The sequence below is a fragment of the Spea bombifrons genome, chromosome 4 (genome assembly GCF_027358695.1).
Source record: "Spea bombifrons isolate aSpeBom1 chromosome 4, aSpeBom1.2.pri, whole genome shotgun sequence".
Classification (NCBI taxonomy): domain Eukaryota; kingdom Metazoa; phylum Chordata; class Amphibia; order Anura; family Pelobatidae; genus Spea; species Spea bombifrons.
Window position 1 is genome coordinate 92,558,929 of NC_071090.1, and position 12,522 is coordinate 92,571,450.

The following is a 12,522-nucleotide window of genomic DNA, read 5'->3' on the forward strand; positions in this document are numbered from 1 at the left end:
ATTCATCTCCCTTTTCCACACACACAGAGCTGCTTGAATTTATCAACAGCAATCAGAAACTTGGCCATTCATTTGGCGTATATAAATGATTGTCTTATATTTGTTCATTTTAATGTTATTTTTTAACTTGTATTCTCCCTGCAATAATGCTACAAAATCTGCGCGTAAATAACATAAATTAAAAAAAATAAAAAATACCTATAAATGGATGTGAGAAAGATGTTCGTGTAACTGGACAAAAAATATACAACACTGAAGCTCTTATTGCAATTATGTACGATTTATCACCTTCAAAAATGGTTATTTCTGTCTCATTAGAACAGGTGTGGTGAAATGACAAAGACCCATATATCTGTGAGATACGTATGGATTCGATAAATCATACAATTATTCATATATATACCTGGATCGGGAAAGAATGATCCCATAGGACTCTCAAGTCCCAAGTAACTGCTGTCTATCAAAGTAAAGAAAGCATGTGGCAGTTTGCGTGGCAGATGGTGGGTGTGTGGGAGGCATATCTGTACTTAACCCCCCCGATGAGGGTCCCTGCACCTGCAACCACAGCAGGATCACTCGCTATTTTATCTTTCAGCCAACAGGCGTCTTGGAGACTAGAAGGATCATTCTCTACTTCTGGGTCAGAATCAAACGTGAAAGAAAGTCAACCACAGCACGGGCTGAGTTCTTTCTGTATAATGCACAATAAACGTGTCAGAGGATATCCAGGAGATCTCACTAAATTAAATAGGTTGTATACACAGGACGAGCTTGGTCCTTCTTGCAGACTTGCTGCGCTTAAGTTTCCTTAACGAACAGTTAACATTAATTGAGCGCATCCAGACACGCGAGGTTCTTCCCTCCGGAGTCTCTGGAGCAGATGGTTCGGAACCATGGAGAGCGGCGTAATGAAAAGGCGACACAAGCTTTTTCCAAGAGACATATAAACAGCAATTTCTGCTTCGGGCCATCTCTCTAACTGTTGTTTTATCACAACTCTTAGGACTCTCAGGAGAGATACCTGGTGGTTATCTCTGTACCTAGGGCTCTTTACCAAGCAACTTGTATCGCTTACTTTCCAAATCCACAAAATGTGTTAGAATGTTAAATTGCTTCAGGTTAAAATTATAATATCCTAATATTTGTCTGTCAAGGACAAAGCCAGAACTGAATGCAGACAGAAGGGGTTAATATATTATAACATGTAAAATTCAGATTCCGCTTGATATGACATTGACTCACTCCAAAATTATGTTTTATACTCGCAATCTAAATGATTGAACTAAAATTATTTAACAGGCTCTACAAAGGTAAATTAAATGACATATGTGAATTTACATCGCTTCTTAAATAAGTGAGTTACATGATTTCCCAAATCTCCCAGGACAGGCAACTTTTTTCCCCAAAAATCTGTTTATATTTTGATGGACATTGTTTTTAATGAAGGTCGTGACATGGCTCTTCCATCTAGTTACCTTTCCCAGTGGCTGCAGACATTGGGGTCCTCAGGATTTAACAGGACCGCGGTTCCCAGCACGAGACACAAAACAAACACCTTGACCGTCCATCGAAGAGCCGCACAGAGCTTCATCCTGAAGTCTGCAAAAGAGAAAATCATTAGACATTGAGACAGACAAAAGAAATAGGATCAGGGGTTATAGCCAGAAGATGACATTGATGGTGTGTGTAGCCTAAAAGCATCTGCCATAAGAATTAATGTACAACGTAGACTTATTGTATTTGTAATAATAATAGTAATTATTAGTATTAATATATAAATATATATTTATATATATAAATAGATAAATTATATATACAGTGTATTTTATTAGTAAAGGTATCCTTTAGGTATAAGAACAGGGCTGTTAAGTGAAATTAGGAAGCCGATAAACGCGACTCCTTAGTTTAGCATATCCGGCATTAAACATTCCTGATGCTTCGGGCTCGTAATGAAAGGCAATCCGCCTGATTAAAACCTTAGCTACCGCCTGACACACAGATTGTGGCACCAGGACCTCCTCAAACATGGATTTACCATAGCACTAAAATCAATGGCCGTTAGTCTAAAAGGTTCAGCTTATTGGCAAACGGTAACAAGTCATCTTGGCATAAAGGGTGGACATCACCTATATTTATGTAAATGTCATTTGTCAGAATGTTTCTGAGCATAAGAACGGCTTAACTCTGTAACTGCCAAACAATCCCTTGTGTCCTACCAACACCTGATTGGTGCCACTTTAACTATTCAATAATTCCTCTTTGCTGGAATCCCAAAAGGTCAAGAAATCATGAGATTTTCCTTTTAACCACATTTACTACATAAATTAGATAAAGCTGTAATGCTTGGTTATTTTTATTATCTTCAGCCACCAGAGCTTTCCAATTATATAATTCTGATCTTATATTAATATGAAAAATCATGTATCAAGGATGTAAACATCAACATTAAATTATGTAGATCTACAGAAAAACAAAGTTCTTCTCCAAGCAACAAAGATGTAAAGCATCGACTGTGGTCTTTCTGCCCAGTACTGACGACCTTTCTGTATGAAAACGTAATTGCCAACTGTAGTATTCAGGCATCTGAATGTCAATAGCATTAGAGAACCACTTAACCAGCTACTATGATGCAATAATATTTATTTTTATTCTGACCATAACATTTTTCTGGAGAAAATTTTCTGGGTAGAATCTCTTAAAACTTTGTTTATGGGCCTGAGAGTCGTCTGCCTTCCTCAAACATGTAATCCATGTATGCCTCCTGACATTTGCGTCCTGACTTGTTTCTGAAAATAAAATTGATATATACCTTACTGTTTATGATGGGCGTCTGTGGTCCCTTTTTACATTTGGGGGGATTTCCTGCAGAATCCCCCCAAAGACGTTTGCCCCTTTCCCTATCCCCCAGCTAAATGCCCTGCATGTGATGCTCCACTCAGCTCCAGCTCTGGCTCTGCTGAACACTGCGGGCCAATGCGGGGTTGGTCAGAGTTTAGACCCCATGTGTAAAGACTGATTTCTTGCCACTGATTGGCTGGTTAATCAGCCAATCAATGGGAAGAAATTTAGGATAAACGAAAAACAAGCCCAATTCTGCTGCATGGCAATCATTTCTGTGTCTGGTAAGTGTTATATTGATTTCATTTTGAAAAAAATGTAAATTAATTTACTCACAGAGTATCTTAATATGCATTTTCTATAGTACAGTGTTAGGACAGCAAACTGGACAGTAAACTGTTGGACCAGAATTTGTTCCTTCCCATTTTTCTTAGGAAAGAGAACCCAAAACTTAGTTTAGACCCAACTGGTCCTGACCAGTTTTCAGATAAAAAACACACAAAGCCCAACTTGGTCCCTACTAATTTCCATCTGATGGGAAAACCAGAGAATTCGACTAGATTAAACCCAACTGGCCCTGTGTTTAAATAAACAAATGCTGAAGATAATTTTCCTCCAGTTATCTAGTCTGTTACTGAATAATATCAATTCTGCGGTTCAGCACACAAGTACACAGAAAAGGTTTATATGCATAAAGACGACTGTTTTTACGATGCTAGTCTAGCCTACATCTACAGGGCATAACCTGGATGTCTGGACACCTTTAAGGCTTGTAATTATATATTATACTAGTCACTAAGGTATGTACAAATACAACTTCTGTTAGGTCTTAACTTTATCACACTTATGAACAATATGCAGAAAAACAGGCAAAAAAGGCTTGAGTTCACCGTTTTGAAGTGTCACACAAAATGAAAGCTCAACCAAAAATCTTCTTCATGATGTAGGTCTCTAAAATACACATATGGGAAGAGATTTTCCATTAGATGTTTTATGATTTTATGTTATCACATTTATGTAACTGACCTGATTCTACTAATGAGGTGCAACGGTAAAAGACTTTCTGTCTTGTATCCAATGTGTGCATTGGGTCTCTAAAAGGAACGGAAACTGGAGAGCTTTCTGTAGCCATGAAGCCAGAGGCTCTTCGTAGGCTGTATTGCCATCATGACCCTCCGTATCTTACACAATAGACTAGGGCCTTCAGGGAACATTTCAGAAGCTTGTAAGAAGAAAATGCCCTTTGGGCCATCAACACGGTCCGCTTGATACAAATGCCTCATCCTTTAGAATTCGGAACAGTTGAAACTTCAGGCATGCTGCTATTGTCATGTAATGTCTTAAGAGTGGAACGAATTGTATCCCTTCGGGCTTCTTGAAATCTTTATTACCAGATATCTCAAACCTTTAAGCAGAGAAATCATTATTTGTAAGAGGAAACTCTGCAGCACGTGAACACAGAAGGAGGATATTAAAGTTCTAGGTAGTTTGCATACTAGATTTTAAAGACCCTAAAATGTGTGCTGAAAATGGTATTTTTAAGGCAATAGTGTAACCATGGTGCTAGGATACACTTTTCTTAAAAAAATAAGGGTCCACCATGTCTCTGAGCTGTCTTTCATTGTATATTTTCACGTGCTAATCGTAGACACGGTTTCTAATATCCTATCATGAAGAAGCAATTGGTCGATAATTCTAATGTCTCAGTTATGTCAGATTAACGTTCCCATATAGCTCCTAGGAGATAACATCTGATAGATGTCACATCTCAGTACCCTCAGTATTTGGTAGCACAAACCATACTAGGGGCAAGGAGTAAAGATCTATTCCACCGGAAGCCCATATCTACCAAACAACCAAGGGCTCCACTCAGCTATGGGCTGCTGACTTTCTCACAACTTGAGGTCATTGTTCAAATGGAAGTAACCGGGGGCTCATCTCAGACCTAATGTTGGGTGATTTCTCCAATTCAAGGGGATGAATATACCTCTAATCATTTGATTATGGGTGTAAGATTAAATATTAATAGGTCTCCAATAGATGTCCATGCTACGGTACCATATGAGTGCAAACAATGCCTAGTCCAGAACCCATTTGCAATCTCAGCTTTCCTTACATTTAAACCACTTGCCTAAGGAGAAACAGGGTGTAGAACAAAATACTCAACGAAAACTGGAAATTGCAGTGTCAAAAAATAATTGGATGTATATACACAGAAAGAAAGCCTTGCAGAAGAATCTAACAGGATGTTTTCTCTTAAATCACATCCACACAATACAATTCTACAGCAGAAGCTCACTGGGGTTTGAACCTTCATAACGGATGGTAGCGTCAAGGAGCGCAAAAACACCACGGGAAACACACTTCTTCCAAAGCAATTTGTGAAACGTAGATAGTTAATTATCAACGATAAGATTTTCTCCAATTATCTGCCCGCTAAGATCTTTCAACTTTTTTTATAATATTTTTCTAAGTGGGAAAAACATACCGAATTCCCCAAAGGGACCTAACCTCAAATTCTAGGGTTCTTTGCTTTCATTCCTCCATCCCTGGATGGGAAAAAGCCAAAAAAAGCTCCACTGAAACCTGCTGTCACTTACAGGCTGATCAAAGCGTACTCGGTGATTCCTGGGCTTAATGGATTAGCCTCTGATTCCGTCATTTTTTAAACAGCTGCATTTTTTATACTAATGGGATAAACGAATGATAATTGCATTAATTACCTTTCATTGCCCCAGTTTCCTAAGCTCCACTAACACCTCTTACATGTTAAACTGATTTTAACCTCTTTGGCGTGAGAACTAGTAGAGAGTCACAGTAACAAGGAAATGTTACATTCAGCTTACTCAACATGCCAGCAACTTGAGAAAAGTATATTTAATAAAAACTGAAAGCTTCTGCTGTTTCTTGGGGAAATTCAATGTCATTTTAACCTCCGGGGGTTTCTGCCAGGCACGCCTCTTGCACAGTGCTAAGTATAACTTCCAGACCATATCAGATGCAGAACATAACCATCTTATTGAAACAAATGACCCAGCAGGTGAGAGTCTTGAAGATATTTTCCAAGCCATCAAATCGATAACACAATTAACATATTATATTTCTGCTTCCAAATCTCTCCAGACTTTGCTATGCCCTTGATTAGATTAAGCTGGCGGCTTGCTAATGACATGTAATGTTAATTAAGAGAATTACATGATAGGTTTCCCCATGGATGGTAATGTAATGAGGTTGGTGCAGAGCCGAGACGTGGGAAGAGAGATACACAGGATTCGAAACAGACCAACAGACACATGGCTTGCGTGTTGCGAGCAGGAGATGCGTGCTGGTGGAATTAGGGTTGGAACACTATATTGGTAATAAGAGACCAATTAGGGTCAGCGGACTACAGAAAAGGAAATGCACAGCTTTCTGTACCATACTGTAAGAACATTGGCTAGATTAAGAACAGGAGAACATAGTCCATGGTGACCACATGTTCCCATTGATGACTATAACTGGAACTCTGCAGATTCTATATACTGATTCTAGATTTTCAGATCGTTTCCCCCGGACTGGATCTAAACAATCAAACTGTGCGGTCAATGTGGCTCAGGCACGAGGTTTGTCTCTGGACCACACAATTTCATTTCCATCTATGCAGATATTGATCTTGACCACACAATGGTAACTTTACCCGCGCTCTCACAGCATGCATTTCCATTAGGACATAAAGGTGACTACATTTCCCTTCTAACCAAGTATGAATTTACAAAAATGTATACTGAAGGCTGCCTTACAATCACAGCAGGTCTGTGTGATGCAGTTTGAAGTGTGTCTCCAGTTAGCTGGGCATCTGGTCCCGCTCACATTCATGCTGGTGGACATATAATATAGTTTAACCCTTTCAGACTAGTCACCTCTAGCAGTATGATGCCTTACGCACAGGGGATGGAAGGTACTGAGACATCAAGCCACAGATGTCAGAGGAACGGGGGGAAAATCTTGGCATTTAAAAATAATAGAAATATGAGTGGATTACTCTAGAGTATACAAACCTTTACGGCTGCACGAGCTCTTGGGATTCATCTATTCGGCTTTTAGAAGTTTATATTGTGCACACAGTACGTCTGTCACCCAGCCCGGCCAAGAAACCAAGAACACAGATCCCACTATCCTATCCTCATTTTGTATATGAATTGTATCAGTTTCCATAAGATATTAAAAGGTTTCACGGTAGTTACAGTCTGTGGTTGATTTAGCATTTATCACTTACATGAAACAATCATTGATATAACTGATAATACACTATATAATTGCTCTTTACTTATTAGGGTTTGGTATCCCCTGGTTGTCCTGTTGTTGAGAACAGCCTTAATGGAGTCATAGTCGATAGCAGCTGATGTCACACGTTTACACTCTCAGAAGGTAAAATGTATTATTGTATGACTGTTATAGGGGTACGGCTAGACTTGTATATTCTGAATCTGGCAAATTCTGGAAAACGGAGCCAGACCCCAACGAATCGGATGAAAACGAAGCCAAAAGCTCAGAATTTTCATCTGACATTTGGGGTCCTTTCATTCACACTCTCTCAGAGTCTCATTCACTCTCTCTCATGCTCTCTAAATGTTTCCCTACATTCTCTGCCAACCACATCCACTTCCGCATCTTCTTGATTTGCACACATTTTCGGCCCATTGGCACATGTCTAGGAACCACTGCTTTCTCTGGATCTAACAGGGGAAGGCAAAGTCTACCTACAAGGGCACCGGTATAAGTCATTCACGCACACGCAGCAACATATTGGTGCCTTTGCTCGGGCTCCCAGAGAAGCTGCATAATGGGAGTTGTAGTTGATAGCAGCTACAGTGCCTTTGAGTTTCCCTGACCCGTGTCCTTTGCTAATCCCGTTACTGTCTGGGAACCCAGAGACGAGATGCAGGCAGCAGTTTATGGGGCCATTAATGCCTGTTAATCTAGGACTGATCAGCTCCTTCTGTTTATAGGATCCTGTGGGAGATGCTCATTACCTCTAATCAGCTTCAAACTAACGAATATATTAGAACCCGCCATACAAGCAAACACTCGTATAATTCAATAAACAGCCTGAATTCAAGCCAGTACACTGAGCTCGACAACCCAATAAACATGCTGACGTCCAGGAAGAGGTTAAACCTGTCAGGGAAACGCGTGGCACTGCAGCACCAGAAGATACTTTGTCCTTGCACGCTTGTCCTGTCACTAACACAAGGAGATCAATAGATTTATAAGATTCAGTACAGTGAGTAACAGGAATCAGCAAGAGCCCCGCTCCGGAGGGAGGTGCTGCCGGCTGCCTCGGGTCACTGAAACCCGACACACCGCGCCATACAGTACAATGGGGTTTAAATGTACCTTCTTTAAAATATACGGGGTGGCGTCTCATCATTTGCACCATAGCTGACCTGTGTGGTGTTTTACCCCTGTGATTTAACCCCTAACTGGCAACTCAGGGCTGTCTAAAAGTCATTGATGCTCAATACCGGTGCATTTTCCTAAGCATCCTGTTAAAGTTCATAGGTGTACATCTGCCCCCTATAGGAGAAGTACGAGCGTCACAAATTTGCCCCAGGATATGCAAAGCCTTAGTTAAGTGTACTAAACTATTAACGTATAGTTCGCCTAGCTCTAAAAATGAAAGATACATCTTAAAGGTTGCTGTGCCGGAGTGAAATTTTTAGTTTACTGACAGAGTGGTAGGTAAATGGAACAGTCTCCCAGCAGTGGTAGGGGAACTTAAATATGCATGGAATAGGCACATAACTATCCTGCTGTGAAAAAACAGCCAAATGGTTCTGTCATCAAATTCTATGTTTCTAAAACCAAGGAAGAAGGGCAACCCTCGAGATGTTACTTGTGCACTGGTGCACTGCTATAAACCCTTTCACTGCCAGAGGGGTTGGCAAAAGAAGTGCTTGTATGTGGATCGTCTGCCCCAACTTCGGTCTCCTTACTGGATGCCCTATTGCCTGTTGGCGGGGGGCTCACCCACCCGCAAGACAGGGGCAGATGTTGCAATGCATGGCTTAATGAATCCTGGCACGGACACCGCTATAAACCTCCACTAACTAGTAAATGTTTTTGTCGTAGTAAAAGGACACCGACAAAGCATTCATCGGGTGAAACAGAGCATGATGACAGCTAATAGTGTGACCCACCCTGTCTGGCCTTTTGCTACCCGCCGTAAATCCTCGCACCCAATTAGATCCATGCCTGTCCTTTATATCCAAGATTAAGCTTTATTACCGTCACGTGCGCCGTATTCATCTGCTACATTAGCCACACAGAACCTATCATTTGCATAATAAAATTCAAGGTATTTTATTTGGATTTAAGCAGTTTAACACAAATTGCAGCCAGTGATTAATGGAGCAGGGGATGTCAGCAAACACACAGAATAAAGAGAGCCGGCGCTGTACGTGGCGACACGGGCTGGGATGATACTACGGCCTCGTCTCCAGCACAGTAAAAGCGCTCAACCATATAACACCAACTCAATTATTTCAAACGTGTTTTTAACAACAATATCATTCATCGGGTATTTTCCACCATTTGATCGAAAGCACTGAACAAATTCTAGGAACCCGTTTTTTTTTTTTTTTTACGATTTTCTGCTTAGTGCCTTATATTTATTATTTTAATATCTAATTTGTGTCCAGCATTGATTTTTTTTTCATGCATGTAGAATAAACAAATGGTCCCGAACTTTACTTAAAGTCAGAGGCTATAAGGCCATTTAGATCCGTGTATTTTTTAATTTTTTTTTTATAATGCAGGCAGATAATATTACATTAACAATCATTCTGTAAGGTTTTAATTTTTAACGTCATTAGACAATATTTTTGTTAGAAACCGGTTTTCTGATGACACAGTACGTGTTCACATAATGACGATTTAAGCTGGAGCTTAGGTTGAATACGAAATTGCTCCATTTATAAATGTATTCACCCAGGCTCTTTAAAAAACAATAGCCTTCAGTTTACAACATCATGTGATGGGGAGAGATGAAAAACGGTTTGTCTTTTAATGCCCGCTCATGTTTAATACCCTTAAATAACCATAATTTATTTTACCCATACAACCACTTTACTGGGTTCATCTTCCAGAAGGTTTGGAGCCTTAGCCCATTATTCACCAGGGGTTCGCGTAGAATTTTGCATACCTCTCTGGCAGCAAAATAGCTATTTTCTTTGTTACAGAATGATCGAGATGAAAGTAAAACCAAGAAAACTTCATTAGGAGAAATCAAATAGCAGAGGCCTGGGAGCAGCAGGAGCCACGTAGCTGGATCCATCATTTCAGCATGAAGCCCAGGTATAAGTACCTCTATCTAGGAGGCCATAGCAGTCCAGTCTACTTAAACCAGGTCTGCAGTGCTAGGTTAGGGGTCCCATTTGTGGTCTTGTCTGCATCTTATGGGTAATAGTAAGATGTAGCTCATGGCCAATAATAAGCCTATGGAAGCAAAGGCAAAGCTGCTATTTTATTCCATAAAGATGACAAGGCCAGCCAGTCAGGCCAGCAAAAGAATATCTTAGGGCTCTGCTATGAGAGGTTGCCATCCCTGGGAACTCTCCTGGCAGCTGGCCTGAAGAACTCCAGAAGAAGCATACATGACTTACTCTAACTCCAGAAACCTATAACTACATATATTCTCCTGATCCTCTGCTACAACTACCACACACACTAATCCTAAATATAACACACACTCATGTTAACCACACACTAACATACACTTACACACTCTAACACCATACAATAACAAACACACATATGCTAACACCATATGCCCCCGAACATTAATGTTGTACAGTAACACACTAACACACTAACATCATATGCTCATGCATAGGTATGCCAACACCATACACCAATATACACACACTCTAACCATTATATGCTGAAGTACTCATTCACACTAATGCTATACAGTAACACACATACAATACCATATGGTCACACACGCTAACAATTGTATTCATAATTGTATTCGCTTTTGAGACATTTAATGAACACTCACCCTCCAAGTGATTTTCTAAATATTTATTTACCAGCAAATCGGGTGTGCATGTATCCTTGTGGACTGGAATTCAGCAGCTTTGTACATCAGGATAGGGCCAAAATGTTGTTGTTTCAAGGGGACAGTCCTCTGACTGAGATCTGTGTCTCTGAAATTGTCAACTGAAATTCTCTTAAGTCTAATGGTTAATTGTGTTTCAAACCCAAATCCCATTGAACATTATTCCTATAGTTAATGACATCATAACTATTCCCATGAGGTCATTTATTTTACTCAAAGAAAGAATTCAGCGCATACCCAGTAAATACCATTCATAAAATCTATCTAAGGCATATATATTGGAGATTCAGTCACCCTCTCTGCCCATAGGTACTACGTCAAAGTTCCTTACGGTTGGCGAGTCCTATGTAATTATGGCTATATTGCTTAAAAATGAGCCGAATCGGTGGGACTGCATTGCATTTCAACCCAATGAGATTCTCATGCAATTTAAAGCCGTCTCTTAATTTATTTTAATGAATATTACCCTTTGGAATAAGAACAGATTTAATTATTAGAGTTATGTTGATCAGACAAAACAAGAGCGTTTCCGAGGGCCTTTCCTTATTATAGGTCCATTTCTTTGTTATTTTACCAAATACAGAGTATAATTCCTGCTCCTTTGCCCCAGACTTGAAATCATATCATATTAACCATAGAAATTTAGACAAAAGGTATCCAACTATGATTCATCTTATTTACCATCTACCCAGATTATAAGGGGACATCTGCCCACAGTACTGATACTGAGCTCACTCTCGTACCCCTTTGCGCAGAATATATACCGTCAATTTTAAACGTTTAATGACAACTAAACAAAAACGTCCTCATCGCAAACAAGTTGAAGGTGGTTAAATTACAAATGAATCTTGAGTTTTGTTATCAAACATTGACCTTGGCGTCATGGAATCAGCAGTCATCATTTTAAAGTAGAAATAATAAATGGAGGTCAGATAGTTATAATTAATAAATAGCTATATCCATAGTAATCTCACAAGTCACTCGAGCCAAGTGCCATATCTCAGAAGTCAAATCAGAACTACACGTCACACAACGAATACTTCCCTAGTGTCCCGTTTTAAGAGAGACAGTCCCAATTTTCCTGCACTCTCCTGCCCTGCAGAAACAGGCAGTGAGGACCTTGCGATTCTCAGGAATATGGCGTAAGCGCACACAGAGATCACAAAAGTCACAACCAAGCACTGCTTACCGCCTGAAAGCAGTCGTGAGCCGGAAAAAACAATATTTTCAACTTGGCAAAAAATATAAAAAATGATTTATGAGTAATTGTTAGATGAATGCATCCTGCGATCTGTCAAACCTTTATATATTATTTAGATACGCTGGAAGACATGATATGAACAGGTAATAACAGTTAAAAACAAACAGACCCGCACAAGAATACATGTCGAGCGCTCCGGCTTTATTACGTATAGAATGAAGTGCTTGTATTGGCTTTTATAGAGAATGCATATTCCGTGTTAGTATTAGCTTTACAAAATAAATAACAATACTGTGTTAGTATCAGCTTTGTAAAGAAAAGCTTTTTTACATACATTTCACACACAGCAACTTTCACAAATTATACACTTCCTATATAATTT

The 12,522-nt window shown here is 39.7% G+C and overlaps 2 protein-coding genes across 2 annotated transcripts in view; one reads left to right on the forward strand and one right to left on the reverse strand.

Annotated features, from left to right (window-relative positions):
• The window catches only part of MEGF11 (multiple EGF like domains 11), a 106,638-nt gene extending 105,047 nt beyond the window's left edge, over positions 1-1,591 (reverse strand). Inside the window, exon 1 of the mRNA XM_053462327.1 lies at positions 1,476-1,591. Coding sequence (XP_053318302.1) covers positions 1,476-1,591 — 116 coding nt within the window. The remainder of the gene's footprint in view (positions 1-1,475) is intronic.
• The window catches only part of DIS3L (DIS3 like exosome 3'-5' exoribonuclease), a 114,224-nt gene that overhangs the window by 40,129 nt on the left and 61,573 nt on the right, over positions 1-12,522 (forward strand). The window lies entirely within an intron of this gene.